This window comes from Cetorhinus maximus, chromosome 12, assembly GCF_964194155.1.
Source record: "Cetorhinus maximus chromosome 12, sCetMax3.hap1.1, whole genome shotgun sequence".
Classification (NCBI taxonomy): domain Eukaryota; kingdom Metazoa; phylum Chordata; class Chondrichthyes; order Lamniformes; family Cetorhinidae; genus Cetorhinus; species Cetorhinus maximus.
In genome coordinates, this window is record NC_135890.1 from 97625613 (window position 1) to 97651259 (window position 25647).

Genomic DNA, 25647 nt, shown 5'->3' on the forward strand with positions numbered 1-25647 from the left:
AGTGTTAGAACAGGCTACTGTTAGTAACTGAGCTTTGCGCAGAACTCCCTCCAAACAATAGTGATGGCTTTTCAAAACTTAAATAATTTCAAGATGTACTTGGAGAATTGAAGTATAGTGCAAATATAACTCACTGGATGGGATATTTGAAAATAAAATTAATTGGTTCTAAGCTTCTAATTTAGATTCACCGTTCTCTGATCCCAAACACATATAAGGTTGTGACACTTTTCTATATCTGCAACTGGCGAGTACAGTCTCAGAAGCTAATTTTGTATCTTGCTTCCTGTCCTAATACTCTGCATCTGCCAGACAAAGATGCTTACAAAACCAGGAACATGTGAGTAAGCTAGCTGCCACTTCTACAATAACAAGGAGAGACATTACTACAGACTGACCACGATTGCTAAATACTTATTGTTATTGCTGGTCGACCTGAGGAGTGCAGAGCCCTCTATTTTTATATCTTTATTCAAAGAGTGGTCTCCCAACATTCAATTAACTCATCTGGTTGATGCCCAGGCTAGAAGGCCTCGCCACGCCCTTCCGCTACTCAAACTTATCAAATGTGGACTCCTGTGATAGTTACCGAGTTACTATGGCATATCTTTTCCGCCATCAAGACCCATTTTATGACCCTGTATTATTTAGAATTCCCCCCAAGAGTTTTTTTTTCACACAAGTAAGGAGAAGTGGCATGTTCCATGAGATTTCCAAATTGAGGCTTGAGCTAGGGATACTTGGGTCTCATGCTAGTCCAAAATGCCTGTATTAAACACATGATCCTTTCTGTGTTTATTTCTTGTTATGATTTTAGTTGCTCTGTACCTTTAGCTTAGGATTTTGGGGCCATATTATCTGAAAACTCCATGACCAAAAGCATGGGTGATGGTTTGGATCAACTTAACTTGTGTTAGCTGAAAGTATTTTCTCAGCATTCAGTTCAAAAGCTACATTTAATTTTGCGTGGTCAGCTTTGAAACTGAAACTTAATTTCAGGTACAATTTGTTATTTAACTACATCAGTTCTGAAAGATGTATGTCATCAGGATGATGGAAACCCCACCCCCCTGCCACAACCACCGCCATTGTTTGTGGCCATTTTGAATGTTCAAACTGAATGCTGCAATTAGAATATTGTCCACTTGCTGTACAGGTGCAAATTGTACAGTGACAACCTTTAAAAGTATTTATTTGTTTTCCCTCACTAGCCAAAAGAGCATGAAGTGTGCTCTTACTATAACTATAGGAGTCATTCATAAATAACATGGTGCAGCAGGTCTGGAAAAGCCATGCAAAGAGTAAGTGGGTTGCACGGTTCATGAATAGTAAGGTGGGATTCAGGTTTCTAAAATGCCTTTGGAGCTTTATTTTTTTTTTGTAGACGAGAGCTAAATACATTGCAGCGTGAACATGAAAATCTAGCAACAAACATCGCCCTTGTCACTGCTCCGCAGAATATACAAAAGGATATTCACGATTCAACACAGATAAAGATGTTGATGCAAAGCAAAGAGGAGTATGACTGCCTTGCTGAGCAGGAAAAGAATCTGATTGCTAAGCTTGATGCTCAGGTATGCTTCTAGATACTTGAATGGCCCACAGTAATGAAATATTATTTCAAAGTTTATACAAAAATTTGAATCAATGCGTTGGATCAACCATTTAATGGGTGAAGCAAAATTGATTTTAAAATTTTCCTTGCATGATTGTACATTGCATTGGAACAATAATACATGATGCCATGGATTGATAGGATGGGCATTAAAAATTCTGAAAATCTGAAATAGAAGTAGAAAATGTTGCATAGCAGTATTTGAAGGAAGAAGAGATGAACATTTCAGGTTGGATAATTCTTAAGAACATGTGAAGATTCTGAGAAAGGGTCCCACTTGAAATGTAAACTTTATCTTTCCCTTTAGGACACTGAGCAACTTGGTGGGAGGATGCCCCCGGCTCCCCCCTCCCCTCCAAGTGTAATTAAATCTTAAACCTCTTCTTTATAAATGGAGGACAATTTTGTTATTGTAATGCACGGAGAAACTCTATCTGTACTGCTAACATTTCACATTAAAAAAAAGATTCAAGTGACATTTGTGTACAGATACTGTCTCAGTTGGGTTACTACAATGAGGAAAAATAGGACAGGGAGATTTTGTGGTCCATTGGTGCAAAACAGCATATGATCTAGATTTTTCACCTTTTGGTGATGAATGGGCAGACAAATCTAGCCTGTATAACTCACTATCTATTAGCACTTAATGTAAGTTGCTTATTGGAGATGGATTTATTATTAAGTTTTTTTTTGGAAAACTACGGGAACCATTGCAGTCGGCATCAGCAGAAATAATACCTAATAATTTGCTATCTTTATATGTATATCAATTAAAAATACTCTTGTTCTATAGACAAATGTTGTAGCCATAATACATTAACACATCAAGCACTCAAATACTTAAAAGCAATTGCACACCAGATATCTTTATTGTACAGATAAGAGACCAAGAGGATAAAATTAATAAGCAAAAGATGTCTATTGGAGGTCTGAGGAGTGCTCATCAACGACGTAGACATTTGCAAAGACAAATACAGACTTTGGAGAACCAACTGAACTTGGTAAGTTAATGTATTATGAGTATTGTAATGATTAAAGTTGTTTTTGAAACCATTTTAATGTGTATAGAAATCAAAAGTTTTGGTTACTAGCAACCCAATCAATTTACATGTCAAAATATCAAATGGTGCAATTGATAAAGATTAGAATGAATGCTAGGAGCTGCGAGGCCCCTGTAAATCCTTGCATCTTTTGTTGGTGGGCGTGATCTAATGGATTACTTTCTGAGGCCGGATTGTGGCAAAAACAGAAAAGGCTGTAAATAGTTGATGTTCAGTGAGGAAGATGGTGGGTGAAGGAGGGGAACACGGGAGTGAAGGAGGAGGAGAAGTGGTGGGGATGAAGGAGGGGGAGATGGGTAGAAGGCCAAGATGGATAATCCAGTTGACACTCCTGGCTGAAGATTGTTGTAAATGCTTCAGCCTTGTCTTTTGCATTGACCTGCTGGGCTCCGCCATCATTGAGGATGAATATGTTTGTGGAGCCTCCTCTGGTTAGTTGTTTAATTGTCCACTACCATTCACAACTGGATTTAGCAAGATTGTTGAACTTTGACTGTTTTGCGTGATCTGTCTTAAGCAATCTGTTTCCACCGATGAGCAAGCATGTGGCCTTGCTCAATCACCAGCACTTCATTTTAGGTTTGCCTGGTGCTGCTTCTAGCATGCCGTCCTATACTCCTCATTGAACCAGGGTTGGACACTGGCTTGATGGTCATGGTAGAGTGATGGATATGTTAACCTTAAGATTACAGATTATGATTGATTACAGTACTGCTGCTGCTGCTGATCGTCAACAGCACCTCATGTATGCCCAGTTTTGAGCTGCTAAACCTGTTCTGAATCTATCCCATTTAGCATGGTAGTAGTGCCACACAACACAATGGAGTGTGTCCTTGGTGTAAAAATGGGACTTCATCTCCACAAGGATCACTTAATTATTAATTAACTATTAATCCTGTCATGGACAGATGCATCTGTGGCAGGTAAATTGGTGAGGATGATGTCAAGTCGGTTTTTCCCTCTTGCTGGTCCCCTCACCACCTTCCACAGGTCTAATCAGACAGATGTGTTCTTCAGGATTCGGCCAGCCTAGTCAGTAATGGTATTACTAGCCACTCGCTGCAGCTGAAAAATTCATGATGAAATAATGACATATCCTCTTGGTGATGAACATCAGTGTCCCCCTCCCAGAGTATATCTTGGGTCCTTGCTACCCTCGATGCTTCTTCCAAGTGGTGTTTAAAAGGAGAAGTACTGAATCATCAGCTGAGGGAGGGCAGTAGGTGGTGATCAGAGGGAGGTTTTCTTGCCCATGTTTGACTTGATGCCATGAAACCTTATAGGGTCTGAAGTCAATGTTGAGGACTCCCAGGGAAACTTCCTTTTGACTGTGTATCACTGTGCCATCACATCTGGTGGGTCTGTCCAGATGGTGGTTCAGGACATACCAAGGGATGGTGATGGAGGAGTCTAGGACATTGTCTCTAACGTATGATTCGGTGAGAATGATTATGTTAGGCTGATGGCTAGTCTGTGGGACAAGTCTCTCAATTTTGGCACAAGTCCCCAGATGTTAGTGATGGGGTGGTAGGCTTGGAGGCGGTGAGGGGGGGTGATAGTAGTGTGAGAAAGTAGTGGGGAAGGACCCATCTTCCTCATCTACATTCTGCTCCATAACATCAGCCACAGACATGAGATTAATCTCCATACAGAGACCCAGGTTTCACCCTCTGTCCTCTTTAACTGCCTGACTGACATGAGTCAAAGAATCTTCCAATGAAGTGAGGTGAAAACTGTTTCCAGCTCCTGTCATAAACTTCATTCATTTTCCACATTTTACTCCTCTCCTTAGCCACTCACTGCAGCTGAAACATTCTTGGTGAAATCTTGACATGTCCTCTTGAATAATGGGCTGAGTTTCAAACTTCACCTGCTATTCATCTTCGAAACTGCTCATCTCCACTTGCATAAACATCACCTACTTGCGCTCCCATCTCATTGTAATTATTGCCAAAACACTTATCCATGCTTTAGTTTTAATTTGTCAATGTCCTCCTTGCCAGCATTTGGTCTGCACCATCCATAAACTCGTATATGTTTGAAACTTGCTCATTTGCTGTCCCATCTAATTTGAGCTCACCCATCATTTATCCTTACTTTCCTACCTTTGTTTTCTGTACCCCAGCACATTGAATTTAAAATCCTCACCTCCAATTTCTCCTAATCTGACCACAGTAGTTTTAGAATTTTCTGCAGCCTTTTGTTCTTTTTCACACCATTTAGTCCTCCGACTTGGATCTTTTGCACACCACTCACCCCTTTGCTCCACCATTCATGGGAGAAGCTTCAGTGGCCTCAGCCTAACTATGTAGAATTTCTTCCCTGAACCCTCTCCACTTTTCTTTGTGGTTGTAAAAGCCTCTTAAAACCCCCTTCTGACCAATTGTTCAATCAAATCTCCTCTTGCAGCTCAGCACCAATTTGAAAAAGAAAAACGCCTTTGTTACTGTGCCTTGGGACTTTTTTTTACATTAAGCTTGCTCTGTAAATAGAACATAGAACACTTGTTATTGTATTGTTTGCTGCTGCTGACTTGTGTTGCACTCTACTGAATCTCCAGACCCAGAACAGAGCCTCACAGAATTATGTTTATAGATTACAGTACACATAAACATGAAATGAGAAAAGGTCCCACGTTTTGACAAACATTAACAAACAGTTTAAGTGTTACTTATTAGAACTGTACTGTTATTAAACAATATAAAGCAAAAATTTAACACTCCAAGGAATAATCATAGGAATCCAGGCAGTGTCAAATTATTTCCTTATATCAGTCAAATGAGGCCAATGCAATTACCATCTTAGAAAGTTCCTTATTTATCTCACCTTAAACTTTGCACTCTTTTTATCAGTCAACTATAAAGTTTAACACAATCCTGACTGAAAATTGGAAGCTTCGTGAAGAAATCAATATCCTGAGGGTTAATAAAGAAATTTATACCAAGCTCTACAATAAGCTCAGTACGAAACTGCAAGAACAAAAAAAAATAATGAAAGACATTGTTGAGGAATCTGTGCAAGCTTATGACCAACGGTGAGCACGGATCTAACCAATACCAGATTACAAAGCAAGTGAAACTTTAGACTTTTGTTTTAAATTGGCATGCTGAATTTTGTGAAAGTGCATGGGTTTTTAAATAGCTGTTTCAGTCATGGAAAACTGAAGTGTTATTCATTCTTTCAAGTGTCAATACAAAAGGTTTCACAGCTGGTTCAATGCTGAAATTACAAATTTGGCAAATGGTGACAGGCTGAATAATGTTTACACTATGTTCAACTTCTGGCCTGGTCGTATTTTCAGTCAGTAAAGCAATTCACAAGATGAAAATCCAAGAATTATGACAGATTGTTCATGAGCAGCAATAAAACGATAAACAGAAAAGGACTTTCAGGTCATTACTTAGAAGGAGCTACCCAGATATAAACATTTTACAATCTCCTTTTGTTTTGACTTGGGTCAAGGCTAAAGCCCCTGATTGTTGAAGCTGTTGCGTTGCCAGCATTCTAGTTATGTTCTTTTCAAACTGAAGCAGCCTAAAGGTTACCCCTTCTTCTGGGCTTCCAGTTCTTAATGAATTATGAATCTCTTCTCCATAGCATTGTCTGATAATTTAAAAGCACATTTAATTAATATTCATCAACCTCTCTCATTAGTGAAGAGTGCTGAATATAATTATCGCCCCCCCCCCCCCCCCAATTTTCTTTCTCCTCTGCTGAAGGCACTGACTCACAATGGAATTTAGCTTCGCAGGCTCAGACTACCTTCTTGTATTTTGCTCAAGTAACTATTTGTCAGGAACTAATCTGTTTTCGGTAAAGGCATCAATTTTGACTATGGTATGGTGGGGTCACTCCAGAGCTTGATTCTGCCCCTAGTTGATGTTTACATACCTGCTTTTTAGCCTCTTTTTAGACACTTGGTAGTGTTCAGTAGAGGGAATTCTGACTGATTTTGCTTCTCTTGCTCAAGGCCACTGATGCCAATTACGGGACTCCAATCATTGCTCAGCTGAAATTAGCTGACCTAATACAGAATTGGGGCATCTCTGATTTGTGAGGCTCAGTTGCATACCAGGCATTGCATTTCTGACTAAACTACTGTGGGGAGCCTGAATGTTTTTCTGATCAGAACCTATTTATCCAGTGCTCTTCTGCCTATCCGATGACTGGTGTAGGACTAGCATAGGCAGACACCTGGGACCAGATTGCAATATTTCAATTTAGAATTGATGCTGTTGCTGCTGAGGAATCTTAATAAAGGTGTGGTCTTGTACGTAAAAAGCTTTGCCTTATTTTTAGAAGGAAGCAAATTTAGGACCTCTGCATTCAAAGGACTGTCTGACTTTCTTTTGACATGACTGCCTGATATCTGCCATCCACAAGACAGATTTTCAAAGTCAGTATCCTGTGCGTAAAGTAATTGAACTTGTACGTAAAGCCAACATAGTGTCTGTGCCACTCAAAATTGGGACTGTGCATACTGATTCATAGAAGTCCTGATTGCAATTTGCATAATTTCTGTAATGCTTTAGCTGTTTCAAAATAAATAAATGTTTTTGTCATTCCTAGGATGGAGGCAGAAACGAGAATACATGCTGTGAAGGAACGGAGTGCAAAAGACATCCTATTATATAATACAGAGATAAAGGAACTAATGCGTATTATTGATCATGAGGCAAAACTTAAAGACTTCATGCTGATTAAATTTCGACAGCTTTCGAGAGAAGGTATACTGTATATCTTTAGAAAAATTGGAAAATTAAGTCCTTTATTTGCAAAAATAGCATGAATTGGACCTGGTATCTCAAGCAGTTGAGTATTTCTTCCAACCAGAAATTCTGAGTCTATGGGCAGAATTGTCCCAGTAAGTGTGGCGGCGGGTTTTACTAGCCTGTGCCCTCACCTGAATGTGCAGCGCCTCTTTCTTGAAGTCGAGTGGGCGACCCTGACCCTCACATGCACTATGCAACGTTAGTGTGCACTCACCTCCGAGTTCCCCTCGAAGTTCAGCTCGCCAGGCGCATGCCTTTTAAATGCTGTTGTGAACAATGTCAGCATTCAATCACGCCGACGTCCCCAGATGATGCAGGGTGGGAGGATGATTGCGGCAGGCAGGCAAGATGATGAGATGCAAATACATTGAAATTAAGTTCCCAATGTTGAACGGTGGGAAAGGAAGCCCGCCATTGACGGGCGGAGCAGATGATTGCAAACTGGTTTCACGATGGCGTTAAAATGCTTTTTGGCTTTCTTGCCATATTGTCCGCCCACGCCCACCAAGATACCTGATGCCAATGGGGGCGGAAAATTCTGGCCTATGTTTTTATTAAATTTGTTTTTGTGTTATGGACGAATCTGGAAAAGCAATTTATGCAATCCTTATTTGACTCAGGTAAATGGTGGTGGGCCTTCTTCAAACGCTACAGTTCTTCGTGCCAATTGTGCTCATGCAATGTTGTTATTTAGAGAATTCTGGGATAATGATAGTCACTAAGGGACAGTTATATATGTCCATGACATGCTCTTTTCCTGCTCGGTTGTAGAGGTTACAGGATCTGTCAAAGTAACCCTGAATTTCCAGTCTATCCCATAGATTGTGCATACTGCAGCAATTGTGTATGGTTGATGCAGGTGTGCCAAAATAATTTGGGGATATTTGCTCCTGTGTAATAATATGTATTTAATTCTTGTATTCTGTCATAGCAACCAAGGTTTAATATCATGAAAAATACACGAAGGGGCTACTTTGAAAAACTGTTTACACATCAATTTGCTTAAGTGTGGATACACTTGATGGAAGAAAGACACTTTACACTTTGTCCCTGTGAATAATGGCACAGATGATCAAGTAGTTACAATAGTAAAGTTACTTCTCATATTTGTTATATTATTGTATCTCATATTATTGTAACATTTATTTTTGTTTCATCATCATAGTTCACTGTGAGCCTTTCATTTCCTTGCTCTTGTTAGGAGCCTGAGGATTATATCACTGAGGCAAAGTTCAGTTAGTATCTGGCTGTGTTATTACAGTGACCTAGGAGTGCTAGAGATTGTCACTTGGTACTGCAAATTGAAGTGTTTAATTCCCCAACCTTTCCTTAATGATTGCAAAAGAACTACAAAATAGAGAAACAAAAATAGTACACCACAAAATCTATTCAGAAATGAAAATTCATATTTGTGGAAATAATATTTGTAACTGACCTCACAAATAGAAAATCTATTAAGATCTTTTTAAGATTTTTTAATTGCATTTCTAGATCATTCCAAGGACAAAGTTGGTAAGAAAACGGCTCAAGAAATTGAATTCGATGCTTATGAAGATGTATACAATCAACTCAAAAGCCTGACAGGAAAGGACAACCTTCACAGTCTAGGCAGTGAGTTTGTTGCCACGGAGGAGAAGAACTATGCACTGTTTAATTTTATAAATGAAATTAATATTCAACTGGAACATAAACAAGAGAAGATCCAAAATATCAAGGTCTGTACAGTATTGCTACATCAAAGCATCAATTTTCTTTTTGGAATGATTTTCCATTTTTGTTCAATAAAAATATTGCAGTTATGCTTGTTCAAAGACAGTGGATTATATCACCCAATGGACCATTTATACGGCAATAGTTTGACAAATGCTGTGTAATATAGGGGTGTCCTGAAGATGAACACAAGAAATAGGAGCAGGAGTAGACCATACGGCCCATTGAGCCTGCTCCACCATTCAACACAATCATGGTTGATCTTGGGCTTCAACTCAATTTTCCTGCCTGCTCCCTACATCCCTTGTTCACAGAGAGACCAAAAATCTGTCTGTCCCAGCCTTAGATGTATTCAATGACGGAGCATCCACAATCCCTGGGGTAGAGAATTCCAAAGATTCACAACCCTTTTAGTGAAGTAATTCCTCCTCATCTCAATCCTAAATGACCCATCCTTTATCCTAAGACTATGCCCATGTGTTTCAGATTCCCCGACCAGTGGAAACAATTTTTAGCTGCCTATCCTATCAAGCCCCTACAGAATTTTGTATGTTTCAATGAGATCACCTCTCATTCTTCTGAACTCCAGAGAATATGAGCCCAATTTACTCAGCCACTCATCATAGGCCAACCCCCTCATCCCAGGGACCAGTTTAGTGAGCCTTTGCCTCTAATGCAAGTATATCCTTCCTTAAATATGGAATCCAAAACTACACGCAGTATTCCAGATGTAGTCTCACCAAAGTCCTGTACAGTTGTAGCAAGACTTCTTTATCCCTGTACACTAATCCCCTCACAATAAAGGCCAACATGCCATTTGCCTCCCTAAATGCTTGCTGTACCTGCATGCTAACTTTCTGTGTTCCTTGTACAAGCAACAAGGAACCTTAAATGTATTCAATCTTGGAGCACCCACATGCGAGTCTCTCTGAACATCAAGATTGACAAATTTCACACCTTTTAAAAATATTCTGCTTTCCTATTCTTACAACCAAAGTAAATAACTTCACACTTCCCCACATTATAATCCATCCCCATTCTCTTGTTGCTGACTCATTTTACCTCTCTATATCTCTTTGCAGCCTCTCTATCCTCCCCGCAGCTTACCTTTCCACCTAGCTTTGTATCATCAGCAAACCTAGGTACATTACTCCTTGTCTCTTCATCTAAGTCATTAATATTGATTGTAAATAGCTGAGGCCTTGCTGCACTCCACTAGTCACAGCCTGCCAACTTGAAGATGCCCTGCTTATGTCTACTCTGAACCTGGCAAAGCATCAGTGTTTAATCCTTAGGGATACCACTGATGATATTCTTCTGAATACAGTAGACTGCACGAGGGAATACAATGTATTACGGTTCCAATGAGGTAGATTTGCACATTGTCACATAAATTCTGGGGGTAAAGCTGGGTATTGTGAATTAGTCATCCATTATAGAAACCACCTGAATTTCATTTGCATTATACTCATTTCACATGTCATGTCTTCAAAGTCTACTACAATGCGCCGTGCCATGAAGTAGTAAGAACTTAGTTCATGCCTACAAGTACCAAAGGGTAGGACCAAGTTGAGTGCAGCCATCACTCACAGAAAGGGGGAAACCTCTCCACCCCATCTCCACGCTGTTTTTATGGTCTTAGGGGCCAATTAGAGTTGTGGTGCAGACTGGAAACCAAGTATGTATCCTGCCCACTTATCCAGAAAATAAAACTTACAAATCTAAAATTGGGGAAGGAGTTAAAAAACAATAATTTGATTTAATGGGAGTGAAATTGGCCTTCATCAGTTGCAGTTTAAAGGTACTGAAGAAGAATTTGTATTTATATGATACCACATTCTCAAGATATCCCAAAGTATTTTATAAGCAATAGATTACATTGCACTGTTGTTATGAAGGTCATTTTTCATAAAACTAGCTCCCACAAACAACAAATGAATGAGTAGATAATGGAAGATGAGGGACAGAATTTGACCAGGATGCCAAGAGAACTCCCTGTTCAGTTTTCCATGGGATCTTTTATGTCTACCTCAGCAAAGGGACAGTGTCTCAGTTTAATGTCTTGCTCAAAAGATGGCACCTTTGAAAATGCAGTACTCCTTCAGTATTGCACTGAAATGTCAGCCTACAATACAATTCCATTGTAGTTAGTGCAATGGTGCAAACCTCTGGTGCAAACACTAGCTTTGCATCATGCCCCAATCTTCTATTAGCTAATGCTTTAAAATTAATTTACTAACTTCTCTAAAGATTTAGCAAGCAAAACAACATGTGGTTTGATACAAAGCTGTACAGAGTACAGTAGACCTCAGATTTGATCCTTGGTCTGCTGAATACAGTGGAACCTTGATTATCTGAATGGCAAACTCAATTCTTCTGATCATCCATTTAAATTTTTATGAACAATGAGAAATCCAAAGTACGTACAGTACTGTTGAGTGCTGGCCTTGATTTCTGCACCTAGAATATTATGTACCATATAAGTTACCGACAATGACATTTAGCATTTTAATATTCAATAATTTTAGTTCACTTATGTTATTATATTTTTAATGTGCAGAATGATATATTACAAATTGAAAATCAACGCAGGGAAAGTGAAGAAGACTTGCATAATCATATAAAGGAAATAGAGGTATAATTGCTCTATCTTATAACGTAAAAAAAACTTGTGTGAATAATTGAGGTGCAAGCTGCAATATCTTCATGTTACTACTCTTTCTCTTCACACTCTTTCCATTTTACTAAACGGGTTGCCTCTTTCTCTCTCTCTCTCTCTATCTATCCATCTATCTATCTAAATGAACCCCTAACACAGTCTAGCAGTTGAATAATCTGTAATGAACAGATTGCAGGTATGTAGAAGGATGAACAAAGATGGCATAGCATTTGTGAAAAGCTACAGAGGTCATAGAGCATGAGGAGCCATTCATTATATTTCACTACTGTTATCAAAGAATTTTAAAAAATATTATTTGAAAGGGTAAATTATAATGATAACCCCAACTAAAAAGAAACAAAGATTTCCATTTATTTAACATCTTATCATGTTGTTGAGAAACATCTTACAGAATCACAGAACCTTTACAGTGCAGAAAGAGGCCATGCAGCCCATCGGGTCTGCACTGCCCCTCTGAAAGAGCTTTCTACGTAGTCCCACTCCCCTGCCTTATCCTCGTAACCTTGCACATTCATTTTTTTCAGATAGCAATCCAATTCCCTTTTGAATACCTCGATCGACTCTGCCTCCACTGGCTTCAAAGCATCCCAAAGCACTTCTACAATTTTTGCATTGCAATTGCTGTTATAAAGGCAAATGAAGCAGCTAATTTGCATTTTTTAATTCATTTATGAGATGTGGGCATCGCTGGCTAGGCCAGCATTAATTGCTCATCCATAATTGCCTTTGTGAAGGTGGTGGTGGGTTGCCTTTTTAAATTGCTGCAGGTACACCCACAGTGCTGTTGGGGAGGGAGCTCCAGGATTTTGACACAGCAACAGTGAAGGAACAGCGATATATTTCCAAGTCAGGATGGTGAGTGGCTTGGAGGGGAACTTCCAGGTAGTGGTGTTCCCGTGCATCTGCTGCCCTTGTCCTAGATGGTAGTGGCTGTGGGTTTGGAAATTGCAGTCTAAGGAGCCTTGGTGATTTCCTGCAGTGCACTTGTAGATGGTTAACACTGCTGCCACTGTGTGGCGGTGGTGGAGGGAGTGAATGTTTATGGATGGGGTGCCAATCAAGTGAGCTGCTTTGTCCTAGATGGTGTCAAGCTTCTTGAATGCTGTCGGAGCTACACCCATCCAGCGGAGTGGAGTGGAGTGGAGAGTATTCCATCATGCTCCTAACTTGTGCCATGTAGACGGTGGACAGGCTTGGTAACAGTGACCATGAAAACATTGTCGATTGTTGCAAAAACCTATCTGATTCACTAATGATGTCCTTTAGGGAAGGAAATCTGCTGTCCTTACCTGGCCTACATGTGATTCTAGACCCACAGCAATGTGGATGACAAATACCCTCTGAAATGGCCTACGAAGTCACTCAGTTGTATCAAATGATTAGGAAGTCTACAAAAATGAATGAAACCAGACGGACCATCCGGCATCGCCCTAGGCATTGGAAACGACAATGGCAGCCCTGTTGACCCCACAAAATCCTCCCTACTAACACCTGGGGCTTGTGCAAAAATTTGGAGAGTTGGCCCACAGACTAGTCAAACAAGAGCCTCGCTCATGGAATCATACCTTACAGACAATGATCCAGACGCCACCATCACCATCCCTGGGTATGTCCTGTCCCATCCACCAGAGGTGGTGGCACAGTAGTATACAGCTGAGAGGGAGTTGCCCTGGGAGTTCTCAACGTCGACTCTGGACCCCATGATATCTCATGGCAGCAGGTCAAACATGGGCAAGGAAACCTCCTGCTGGTTACTACCTACCAACCACCTCTCCCCACCCCCCTCAGCTGATGAATCAGTGCTCCTCCGTGGTGAACTCAGCTTGGAGGAAGTGCTGAGGGTGGCAAGGGCACAGAATGCACCCTGTGTGGGGGACTTCAATGTCCATCACCAAGAGTGGCTCAGTAGCACCACCACTGACCGAGTTGGCTGGGTGTGCAGCAGGTGGTGAGGGAACAAAAGGGAAAAACTTACTTGACCTCACCCTCGCCAATCTACCAGTTGCAGATGCATCTGTCCATGACAGTATTGGCAGGAATGACCACCACACAGTACGTGTGGAGACGGAGTCCTGTCTTCATTCTGAGGATATTGTCCATCGGATTGTGTGGCACTACCACCATGCTAAATGGGATAGCTTTCAAACAGATCTAGCAACTCAAGCCTGGGCATTCATGAGGCACCATGGGCCATCAGCAGCAGCAGAACTGTGCTCAACTACAATCTATAACCTCATGGCCCAGCATATCCCCCACCCTACCATTACCACTAAGCCAGGGGATCAGCCCTGGTTCAATGAAGAGTGCGGGAGGGCATGCCAGGAACACCTAAAAATGAGGAGTCAACCTGGTAAAGCTACAACAGAAGACTAGTTGTGTGCCAAACAGCATAAGGAACAAGCAATAGACAGAGTAAGCAATTCCACAACCAACGGATCAGGTCTAAGCTCTGCAGTTTTGCCACATCCAGTCATGAATGGTGGTGGACAGTTAAATAATTAATTGGAGGAGGAGGTTCCATAAATATCCCCATCCTCAATAATGGGGGAATCCAGCACATCAGTGCAAAAGACACAGGCTAAAGCATTTGCAACAATCTCAGCTAGAAGTGCCGAGTGGATGATCCATTTTGGCCTCCTCAGGTACCCTCATTGTAGATGCCAATCTTCAGCCAATTTGATTCGCTCCACATGGTACCAAGAAATGGCTGAAGGCACTGGATTCTGCAGAAGTTCTGGGTCCTCACAACATTCAGGCAATAGTACTGAAGACTTGTGCTACAGAACTAACTGTGGTCTTAGCCAAGCTGTCCCAGTACTGCTACAACACTGGCATCTACCCAGCAATATAGAAAACTGCCCAGGGATATCCTGTTCACAAAAAGCAGGACAAATCTAACCTGGCCAATTACTGTTCCATCAGTCTACTCTTGATCATCAGCAAAGTGATGGAAGGAGTCACCAATAGTGCTATCAAGTGCACTTACTCAGCAATAACCTGCTCACCAACACTCAATTTGGCTCCTGTTTAGGGCCACTCAGCAGCTGACCTCATTACAGCCTTAGTCCAAGCATGGACAAAAGAGCTGAACTTAAGAGGTGAGGTGTCCTTGTCCTCAAGGCTGCATTTGACCGAGTGTAGCATCAAGGAGCCCTAACAAAACAGAAATCAGTGGGAATCAGGGGAAAACTCTCCACTGGTTGGAGACATACCTGGCACAAAGGAAGATGTTTGTGGTTGTTGGAAGTCAATCATCTCAGTTCCAGAACATCACTGCAGTAGTTCCTCATGGTAGTGTCTTAGGCCCAACCATCTTCAGCTGCTTCATCAATGACATTCCCTCCATCATAAGGTCAGAAATGGGGATGTTTGCTGATGATTGCACAATGTTCAGCACCATTTGCAACTCCTCAGATACGGAAGCAGTCCATGCCCATGTGCAGCAAGACCTGGACAACATTCAGACTTGGGCTGATAAGTGGCAAGTAACGTTTGCACCACACAAGTGGCAGGCAATGACCATCTCCAATAAGAAAGAATCCAACCATCTCCCCATGCCATTCAATGGCATTATCATCACTGAATCCCCCAATATGAACATCTTGGGGGTGACCATTGACCAGAAACTGAACTGGACCAGCCATATAAATACTGTGGCTACAAGAGCAGGCCTGAGGCTGGGAATTCTGCAGAGAGTAACTCACCTCCGGACTCCCCAAAGCCTGTCCACTATCTACAAGGCACACCAGGAGTGTGATGGAATACTCTCCACTTGCTTGGATGAGTGCAGCTCCAAAAACACTCAAGAAGCTTGACACCATCTAGGACAAAGCAGCCCGCTTGATTGGCACCCCAACCACCACCTTCTCCCTCCACCACCGATGCAATGTGTACAGTAGCAGCAATGTGTACCATCTGCAAGATGCATTGCAACAACTCACCAAGGCTCCTTTGGCAGCACCTTCCAAACCCGTAAACTCTATCACCTAGAAGTTCAAGGGCAGTAGATGCATGGGAACACCACCATATCCAAGTTCTCTTCCAAGCCACACTCCATCCTGACTTGAAAATGTATCACTGTTCCTTCACTGTCGCTGGGTCAAAATCCTGAACTCCCTCCCTAACAGCACCATGGGTGTGCCTACACGACATGGACTGCAGCGGTTCAAGAAAGCATCTCACCACCACCTTCTCAAGGACAATTAGGGCTGGGCAATAAAAATGCTGGCCCAGCCAGCAAGGCTGACATCCCGTGAAAAATAAAAAATTGAAAAGTGACAGGGAATCTTTTTAATTCAGTTGAACAGGCAAACAACTCTATTTAACATCCAAGAGAGGGAAGTGGCAGGAAAGAGTGGAAGGTGAGGATGGGCTAGGTGGATAGAGGAAGGAGGAGGGGATATAGCCATAGAAACAAAGGTGCAGGAGAGAGGGGAATAGAAGGAAACTGGGAAAGTCAACAAACTGGGTGAGGGAATATGTTGCACTGTACTTCTCCCCCTCCTCAATTAGAGTGTTGGACTTAGCTTCTGCTTCTTTCTCAAATCTGTTTGTTCTCAATAGGAGGGGAGAGGGTGGTGGTAAATTGACCCATGTCTGCATTTCCTCCTCACTGGAGTAGACTTTTACCTTTCCCGGTCCTACAGCAAATCTTGTGCATCATCCAGTTTTAGCTGCCCGTCCTAAGCGAAGGAGTAAATAGCACCGCATTAATGTTCAATTGTCTTTTGTGTTTTTAAGAACTTCTAAGCCTTCCTAAATGCAGTTTAGCAGGGTTGCAGTTTGTAAAATGACTGAACTTCAAATAAAGCTGCAGGTCAGAGTGTAACTACAAGAAGGAACATTTTTGTTGGTTACTGAAATATAGTGATCATGTTATATATACATGGCTGCTATAATGGAGACTGTGGGCAGGATTTTTACCTTGTCGGGTGGGCACGGCCGCAAAACTGACCACTGCCCGCATTTGGGCCCCAACCATGATTTCACAAAACAGCATGAGAGCGGCGGAGCAGATAAAACAGCGCGAGAGGAGGGAGCAGATAAAACAGCGCGAGAGGAGGGAGCAGTTAAAACAGCTGGTGATCCCCCAGAGCAGGACCGGGAGGCAGTGCGAGAGGAGTGGCAGCCTTGGTAGGACTTAAAAGGAGCAGGAGCTGAGAGTCAGAGCGGAGATTTAAAAAGTGCGGGAGCTAAGAGAGTGGAGATTTAAAAAGAGCAGGAGCTGAGAGTCAGAGTAGAGATTTAAAAAGAGCGGGAGCTGGACTCAGAGCTGAAAGCAGTGTGAGGACAGAGCGAGAGTTCCAGGGAGACTCAGGGCTCAAAGCGGCGCGAGGGCGTCACGATTCAAAAAGTGACATGACACAAGGGAGACAGCTAATTGGTAAGTAGGGTCAGGTGAGTACTTCTACTTTTTCTTCTAATTAAACTGCTGCAATCCATTAGTTTAAACAAAATAAGGTGAGGACTTTGGACTTTAATGGGAGTGTTTGGAGTGGAATAAAGTCCCTCGTGCAATTAGTATTCTTTAAAGGGAGTAACTAACAAGCTTAATCTAAAGGGAAGTCATGGCAGCAGAGCTTGCACCCATGATATGCTCCTCCTGTGCTATGTGGGAAGTAATGGACACTTCCAGTGTCCCTGGCAATCGTGTGTGCAGGAAGTATGTCCAGCTGCAGCTACTGTCTAACCACATTTCAGAGCTGGAGCTGCGGGTGGATTCACTGTGGAGCATCCACGATGCTGAGATTATCATGGACAGCACGCTCAGTGAGGTGGTCACACCGCAGGTAAAGACTGAACAGGCAGAAAAGGAATGGGTGACCACCAGGCAGAGTAGAGGAAGGCAGGTAGTACAGGAGTCCCTTGTGACTGTCCCCCTCTCTAACAGGTACACTGTTTTGGATACTGTTGGGGGAGATGACTTCTCAAGGGTAAGCAGCAGGAGCCAAGCCCATGGCACCATGGGTGGCTCTGCTGCACAAGAGGGGAGGAAGAAGAGTGGCAGGGCTATAGTGATAGGGAATTCAATAGTAAGGGGAACAGACAGACATTTCTGTGGCCGCAAAAGAGACTCCAGGGTGGTATGTTGCCTTGCTGGTGCCAGGGTCAAGGATGTCTTGGAGAGGCTGCAGAGCATTCTGAAGGGGGAGGGTGAACAGCCAGTGGTCATGGTACATATTGGCACCAACGACATGGGTTAAAAAAAAGAGATGAGGGCCTACAAGCAGAATATAAGGAGTAAAGATGTAAATTAAAAAGCAGGACCTCAAAGGTAGTAATCTCAGGATTACTACCAGTGCCACATGCTAGCGAGAGTAGAAATAACAAGATATATCAGATGAATACGTGGCTGAAGAAATGGTGTAGGGGGAGGATTCAGATTCCTGGGTCACTGGGACCGGTTCTGGGGAAGGTGGGACCAGAACAAACAGGATGGGTTGCATCTGGCAGGACCGGGACCAATGTCCTTGGGGTGGGGGGTGGGGGGGGAGGTGTTTGCTAGTGCGGTCATGGAGGGTTTAAACTATAATGGCAGGGGGTGGGAACCTGAGCAGGGAGACAGAGGAGGGGGAAACAAGGATACAAACAAAAGACAGAAAAGTAAGAAGCAAAAGTGGAAGGCAGAAAAAACAAGGGCAAAAAACAAATTAAGTCATAGTGCAAAATAAAGCTAAGATGACTAACAAGGCTAAAAAGACAAGTCTAAAGGCATTGTATCTTGATGCGCAGAGCATTCACAATAAGGTAGATGAATTAACAGCGCAAATAGATATAAACGATTATGATATAGTTGTAATTATGGAGACATGGCTGCAGGGTGACCAAGGGTGGGAACTGAACATCCAGGGGTATTCAATATTTAGGAAGGACAGATAAGTAGGGAAAGGAGGTGGGGTAGCATTGTTAATAAAGGAGGAAATCAATGCAATAGTGAGGAAGGATATTGGCTCGGAAAATCATGATGTGGAATCTGTTTGGGTGGAGATAAGAAACACCAAGGGGCAGAAAACGTTGGTAGGGGTTGTCTATAAGGCCCCCAAACAGTAATGGAGATGTAAGGGAAGGCATTAAGCAGGAAATTAGAGACGCATGCAATAAGGGTACAACTATAATCATGGGTGACTTTAATCTACATATAGATTGGACAAACCAAACTAACAGTAATACTGTGGAGGAGGATTTCCTGGAGTGTGTACGTGAAGGTTTTTTAGACCAATATGTTGAGGAACCAGCTAGTGAGCAGGCTATCCTAGACTATTGTGCAATGAGAAAGGATTAATTAACAGTCTTGTTGTGTGGGGTCCCTTGGAGAAGAGTGACCATAAAATGATAGAATTGTTCATTAGGATGCAGATTGAAGAAGTTGAACCCAAAGCTAGGGTCCTGAATCTAAATAAAGGGAACTACGAGGCAATGATGGATTGGGGAACCTTACTAAAAGGGTTGACAATGGTAGGCATTGGCTAATATTTAAGGAAAATATGCATGAATTACAACAATTATTCATTCCTGTCTGGGTCAAAAATAAAACAGGAATGGTGGTTCAACCATGGCTTACAAAAGAAATTAGGGTTAGTATTAGATCCAAAGAGGAGACATATAAAATTGCCAGAAAAAGCAGCAAACCTGAGGACTGGGAGCAGTTTAGAATTCAGCAAAAGTGGACAAAAAGATTGGTCAAGAAGGGGAAAATGGAGTATGAGAGTAAATTTGCAAGGAACATAAAAACTGACTAAAAACTTATAAATATATGAAGAGAAAAAGAGTAGCAAAGACAAATGTAGGTCCCTTACAGTCAGAAATAGGGGAAATTATAATGGGGGACAAAGAAATGGGAGAAGAATTGAACACATATTTTGGTTCTGTCTTCACAAAAGAGGACACAAATAATTTGCCAAAAATTAAAGGGAATCAAGGGTCTAGTGAGAGGGAGGAATTGAAGAAAATCAATATTAGTAAAAAAATGGTGCTAGAGAAATTAATGGGGTTAAAGGCTGAAAAATCCCCAGGGTCTAATAATCTATAACTCAGAGTACTAAAGGAAGTGGCCCTGGAAATATTGGATGCATTGGTGGTCATCTTCCAAAATTCTATAGACTCTGGAGCAGTTCCTACAGATTGGAGGGTGGCAAATGTAACCTCGTTATTTAAAAAAGGAGGGAGAGAAAAAACAGAGAATTACAGACCTGTTAGCCTAACATAAGTAGTGGGGAACAGAACACTTGGAAAGCATTAACGGGATTAGACAAAGTCAGCATGTGTTTATGAAAGAGAAATCATGCTTAACTAATCTACTGGAGTTTTTTGAGGCTGTAACTAGTAGAATAGATAAGGGAGAACCAATAGATGTGATGTATTTGGATTTCAAGAAGACTTTTGATAAGGTCCCACATGAGAGGCTAGTGGGTAAAATTAAAGCACATGGGATTGGGGTTAATATACTTAACATGGATTGAGAATTGGTTGACAGACCGGAAACAGAGTGAGAATAAATGGGTCTTTTTCCGGGTGGCAGGCGGGGATCGATGCTTGGGCCCCAGCTATTCACGATTTATATAAATGACTTGGATGAGGGAACTAAATGCAATATTCCCAAGTTTGCTGATGACACAAAACTGGGCGGGGTTGTGAGGAGGATGCAAGGAGGCTTCAGGACAATTTAGACAAGTTGTGTGCGTTGGCAAACACATGGCAGATGCAGTATAATGTGGATAAATGTGAAGTTATACGCTTTGGTGTGAAAAGCAGAAAGGCAGAGTATTATTTAAATGGTGATATATTAGGAAATGTGGATGTATGAAAGAATCTAGGTGTCCTTGTACACTAGTCAATGAAAGTAAATAGGTAAGTGCAGCAAGCAATTAGGAAGGCAAATGGTATGTTGGCTTTCATTGCAAGAGGATTTGAGTTCAGAAGTAGGGATGTCTTACTGCAGTTATACAGGGCCTTGGTGAGACCACACCTGGAGTATTGCGTGCAATTTTGGTCTCCCTACCTAAGAAAGGATATACTTGCCATAGAGGGAGTGCAGCGAATGTTCAATAGGCTGATACCGGAGATGGCAGGACTATCGTATGAGGAGAGATTGGTTCAACTGGGCCTGTATTCACTAGAATTTAGAAGAATGAGAGGGGATCTGATTGAAATGTTTAAAACTCTAACAGGGCTAGACAGACTGGATGTAGGAAGGATGTTTCCTCTGGTTGGGGAGTCTAGAACCAGGGGCCACAGTCTCAGGATACAGGGCAGGCCATTTAGGGCTAAGATGAGGAAAAATGTCTTCACTCAGAGGGTGGTCAATCTCCTATTCCACAGAAAGCTGTGGAGGCAGGGTCACTGAATATATTCAAGAAAGAAATTGATACATTTTGGATATTAGGGGCATCAAGGGATATGGAGAGAAAACGAGAATGTGGCGTTGAGATAGAGGATCAGCCATGATCATATTGAATGGCGGAGTAGGCTCGAAGGTCCGAATGGCCTACTCCTGCTCTTAGTTTCTATGTTTCACGTTGGTTGGCCAATTAAAGGGCAGCCAGCGTGAATTGCGTGCTGAAGCGCTCAGCGCTGCCTGGGTTGGGGGCGGTGGAGGTGGGGGAGAAGGGCAAGTATGAAAGCCAGCGCGTGCGCAAGGGTGCACTCACTGAAAGCTCCCTGAAGGCACAGAGCTGCCTCAGGGAGCTGAAGATTTTTAACTTTACAAATAAAGATGGTAAAATTAAGGAAAACATGTTCCCCCATGTGACTCTGTCACATGAGCAGGGACATGTTAAAAATTAGTTTTAAAAGTTTTTATTTTTCACTAATCAATGGTCGAAACCTCATCCTGCTCATGGATGAGGTTTTGCAAAAAATGCAAAGGTCACTTGGCCTATTCACCTGCCCACCAACCATAAAGTTGGACAGGCAGCAAAAATTCAATTCAATTGATTGATTAAGGGCCTTAATAGGCGTTTTAATCGTTGGCGGGCGTGCTGCTGCCTCTCGCGCATGCCTGCCGACTGAAATATCGCGCAAGTACGCGATGATGTCAGGACGCTTGCCTGACGTCAGCTCGGATGCGTGCCCGCCCAACGAGGGAAATATTCTGCCCAGTATGTGTAATTACTTCATTGGCTATAGCCCCAAAATTGAACTAGTCTCATCTTGGTTATTATAACTTTAAGGCACACAGTACTTATGTTAAAAGGATAAAAATGTTAAATGTAACATTTGATTTGATTGCTTGTGGCTTCTCTCGGTGGGAGTGCTTTATCAGTTTTAGTCAAGACACTCTTGAGGATGAGAGAGGAGAAAATGTTCAGAAAGGGTGTCCCTGTTTGCTATGACCACCACAATTTCTTACCAGGTCATTCTCTTCGCTAAAGAAGATATTATGGACTCTGGAAACAAATCTATTTAAAAATCTAGGTTATTTAAGAAGTGTTCTTTGAATCCCATTTTTTTCTGAACTGTTTAAACGCAGATATCTAAAACCACATTTGAATTTGGTTGCTGATAACCAAAAGCATATTTGATATGTTATTTTCTAAAATCACTTTTACTTATTAGCAAGATAATAAAATAGTTGACTTTCTCTTATTATTGACTAACGTTGTCATGTTGTAAAATAGAAATATGAGTTGTCTGTTGTCTGTAGGATGCTCTGGAAAATACAACCCAACAGATTAATAAATATGAAATTATGCAAACACAAGTTAACAAAACATTGGATGAACTGAAATCCAGCATAGAGTCCCTCTCCAAGAAAATATCTTGCGACCTAACACCAATCCAGCAGAAGCTGTGTGGTAACGAAGGCATCTTGAATTACAATGCACTAAATTACTTGGGTGAGTGCAATACAATTTCACTACTATTAAACAGAAATGGGAAACAAAGACCTGACCGGTAGATCAAGAACAATGGTTCCCAAACTGGGGGTTGTGGCACAGATTGGGATGGGCTGGAGGAGGGTGCGAGGAGGTTAGACTGGCCAAGGAGGACAGTCAATGAGTCAACCTCACATTGCCATAGGAAGTGCACCAGAAGTCTGAGGGCAGAATTGCAGCGAGCATTTAAAAAATGTATTGACTTCGCCATAAAATCCTGTCAGTATAAAATTCCACTCTGAATTTCTTTAAATTTTTCAAGAAATTGAGAAAATTTAAGTTTAATTGTTTGAATGTATACACCAATACACCCTGAAATATGGTGATCCCTGTACAATGTCTGAATTGCCGCTAATTTCTAAAATTAGAAGATGGACCAATCAGAGATATCTCTGGTGCATAGTAATCAGTTAGCCTGTCCTTGGACAATTCTGATTGGTCCAGGGTTCAATTCTAGAAATCAAATATCCTGCCTTCGAAGTTAAACCACAAGATAATTTTCAAACGGAATTTCTTTCAACTGAAAGGGTAGATGGTTGTTAGTCAAAGAAGGTCAATGGCCATCTTGTGGTGAAATTTTGGCAAGAATCTGCTAACTCAGGGAGGAGTGCTGCACATTTTTGGTAGAATACAAATCTCCACTTTCCTCCAGGTTTTATTGGGCTACTTGGCTGATGTATTTGACAAGCTCAACCTTTTCTCATAACCTTTCTCTGCAAGGTAAGAGCTATAACATTTTCATCATCTTCAAGCAAAAGTAAAGCTTTTCAAAAAAAACCTCTTGCTATGGAGTTGCTATGTTCTACAAGACAATGTAATTACATTTCTGACATTGTTTTCTGTTATTAACATGGACTGTGAAATGTCAGACCTAAAAGTTAACGATGTAATTCAGGAACATTCCCCTCAGCTTTCCACATTCAGGAGATATTTTCCTGGAAAGTGTACAAATTAATTGTAGGATTTCACCCAGGTTTGTAATTTGATTTCAGAGGACTTTGTAGAAAAGGCCAAGATTGCTTTAAATCTGAAAGAGAATCTTATCAACGGTGTTGGTGACTCCGTTTTGAGAGGCAATTTTAAAGATATGCCTCTTGTCACCTTGTAAGGGATTCACAGGGTTGTCCCAAAGAATTGTTAAAATACTTATCCATTTTGCCTCAATGTCTTCACTCATTTACATCAAAAACCAGTTATTGAAGCTGCTTGACTACAGAGATTGATTAACAATTGAAACTTTCCAAATTCAAACCAAAATTTCACACTGTGTGCTTAGCAAGTTGGATCACCCTACTCACAGAGCTGGGGGTGACTCATCAGGTATTCTATTATGTTCAAGTTTATTCAGTAGTATAATACTGTTGTGCTATTTTTGTTGCTCTCTGTCTGAAACAATGTGCTACAGTAGTCGAGAAAATAAAATCTTCTTGCCCTGTGGAAAATTCAGAGGGGATGGAGGGTGAAATTGATCTTCACCCATTTTGTGCCAACGCACAACACTAACTTCACCCCACTATCAGCACAAGTTTAGATTCATCATGGAGGCTGTGACAGGTGACTGTAATCTGACTGCAGCCAAACTTCCCCTCTACAGGCTTGTAATGTCACTGCAACCGTAAACTCATCTGCCTGAGGCTGGCACAAGGGACACCAGTAACATCAGTCAATCTACGGTACACAGATGTATCAAATGAGTTGGTTGCAGCATTGTTTTCCAGACCAAGTGACTGCAGTACTTTTCCCATGGGGAGGTGGTGGCATAGTGGTATTGTCACTGGACTAGTATTCCAGGGACCCAGGGTAATGCTCTGGGGACCTGGGTTTGAATCCCACCACGGCAGATGGTGAAATTTGAATTCAACAAAAATCTGGAATTGAAAGTTCTGATGATGACCATGAAACCATTGTCGATTGTTGGAAAAACCCATCTGATTCACTAATGCCCTTTAGGGAAGGAAATCTGCCATCCTTACCTGGTCTGTCCTACATGTGACTCCAGACCCACAGCAATGTGGTTGACTCTTAAATTCCCTCTGAACAAGTGCAATTACGACGCTTACATCCCATGAACAAGTAAAAAAAACTTTTTTCAAATAACAGGATTTCCTAAAAGCCCAGGCATCCTTGAGATCCATCAAGCCCTGTGAACCTTAATGCTGAATTCTCCCTTCTCAATCCCTGAAGCAAGTTCCTAATGCCAGATCCAATACACACTGGTTGTTTACCACTGTTAATATAATTAGGCTGATCCTGGAAATTCCTACAAGTCAGCACTTAATGAGATATGGTGGGTGCTCACTCCAAGCATTCCACGGAACAAGATAAAAAATGCTGTTCAGTCAGTTAATGAACTTAGTAAATTTATTGCATCTTTATATTTGATTTTTTTTAAATATAGAAATAAGTTTATAGATGCAAAATGACCCTTGCTAAACCATTCACAATTTAAACACAATCAGATTTTTTTTTCTTAATTAATGTTCTGATACAATGGGCAAGCTATTTGTGAAAGTAAGCCAATGTTATACTTTAAAGTAAATGTGTGACCATAATATTTCAGTGTGTATAGGGTGCGGGCGAGGAGTAAAAACTGGGGCAATTGAGAGCTCATCGGGAAGCCAGGTCCAACCTGCCGACTTTCGCATTTAAATTGAGCGCACCACCCCACCACCCCCACACCCCCCCCGCCCTGCCACCCTGCCTCTTCATATCTATTGAGCTTAAACTCCGAACTGGTGTTTGCAGAATGGAAAGACTGCCTTTGCCTCACTGAATCATGTGATTCCTCAAATTATTTGCATGCTCTGTACTCATGATTGCTCAATGGAATTTTGTCCGGTAATGGAGGTGTCCTTCATGTCACGTGTTATTGCTAAAAACACCTACGTAGTTTGTTCTTTAAAGGAGAAGGCTATCCACAACCATCGAAAGAGAA

At 41.7% G+C, this 25647-nt stretch overlaps 1 protein-coding gene across 1 annotated transcript; it reads left to right on the forward strand.

The window, feature by feature from the left end:
* Positions 1-1158: 1158 nt before the first annotated feature.
* LOC144687214 (coiled-coil domain-containing protein 63-like) lies at positions 1159-23820 on the forward strand. The gene is made up of 8 exons (XM_078552989.1): positions 1159-1574; positions 2494-2616; positions 5529-5710; positions 7246-7403; positions 8940-9163; positions 11719-11793; positions 22481-22673; positions 23705-23820. The coding sequence occupies exons 1-8, from the start codon at positions 1497-1499 to the stop codon at positions 23818-23820; spliced, it is 1149 nt and encodes a 382-aa protein (XP_078409115.1). The 5' UTR covers positions 1159-1496.
* Positions 23821-25647: the final 1827 nt, after the last annotated feature.

Excerpts from the sequence above, each read along its gene's own strand:
- LOC144687214 (XM_078552989.1), top strand. The coding sequence starts at position 1,497 with ATGTTGATGCAAAGCAAAGAGGAGTATGACTGCCTTGCTGAGCAGGAA. Across the intron at positions 1,575-2,493 it reads TTGCTAAGCTTGATGCTCAG|ATAAGAGACCAAGAGGATAA; the intron begins GTATGCTTCTAG and ends TTTATTGTACAG. Across the intron at positions 2,617-5,528 it reads TGGAGAACCAACTGAACTTG|TCAACTATAAAGTTTAACAC; the intron begins GTAAGTTAATGT and ends TCTTTTTATCAG.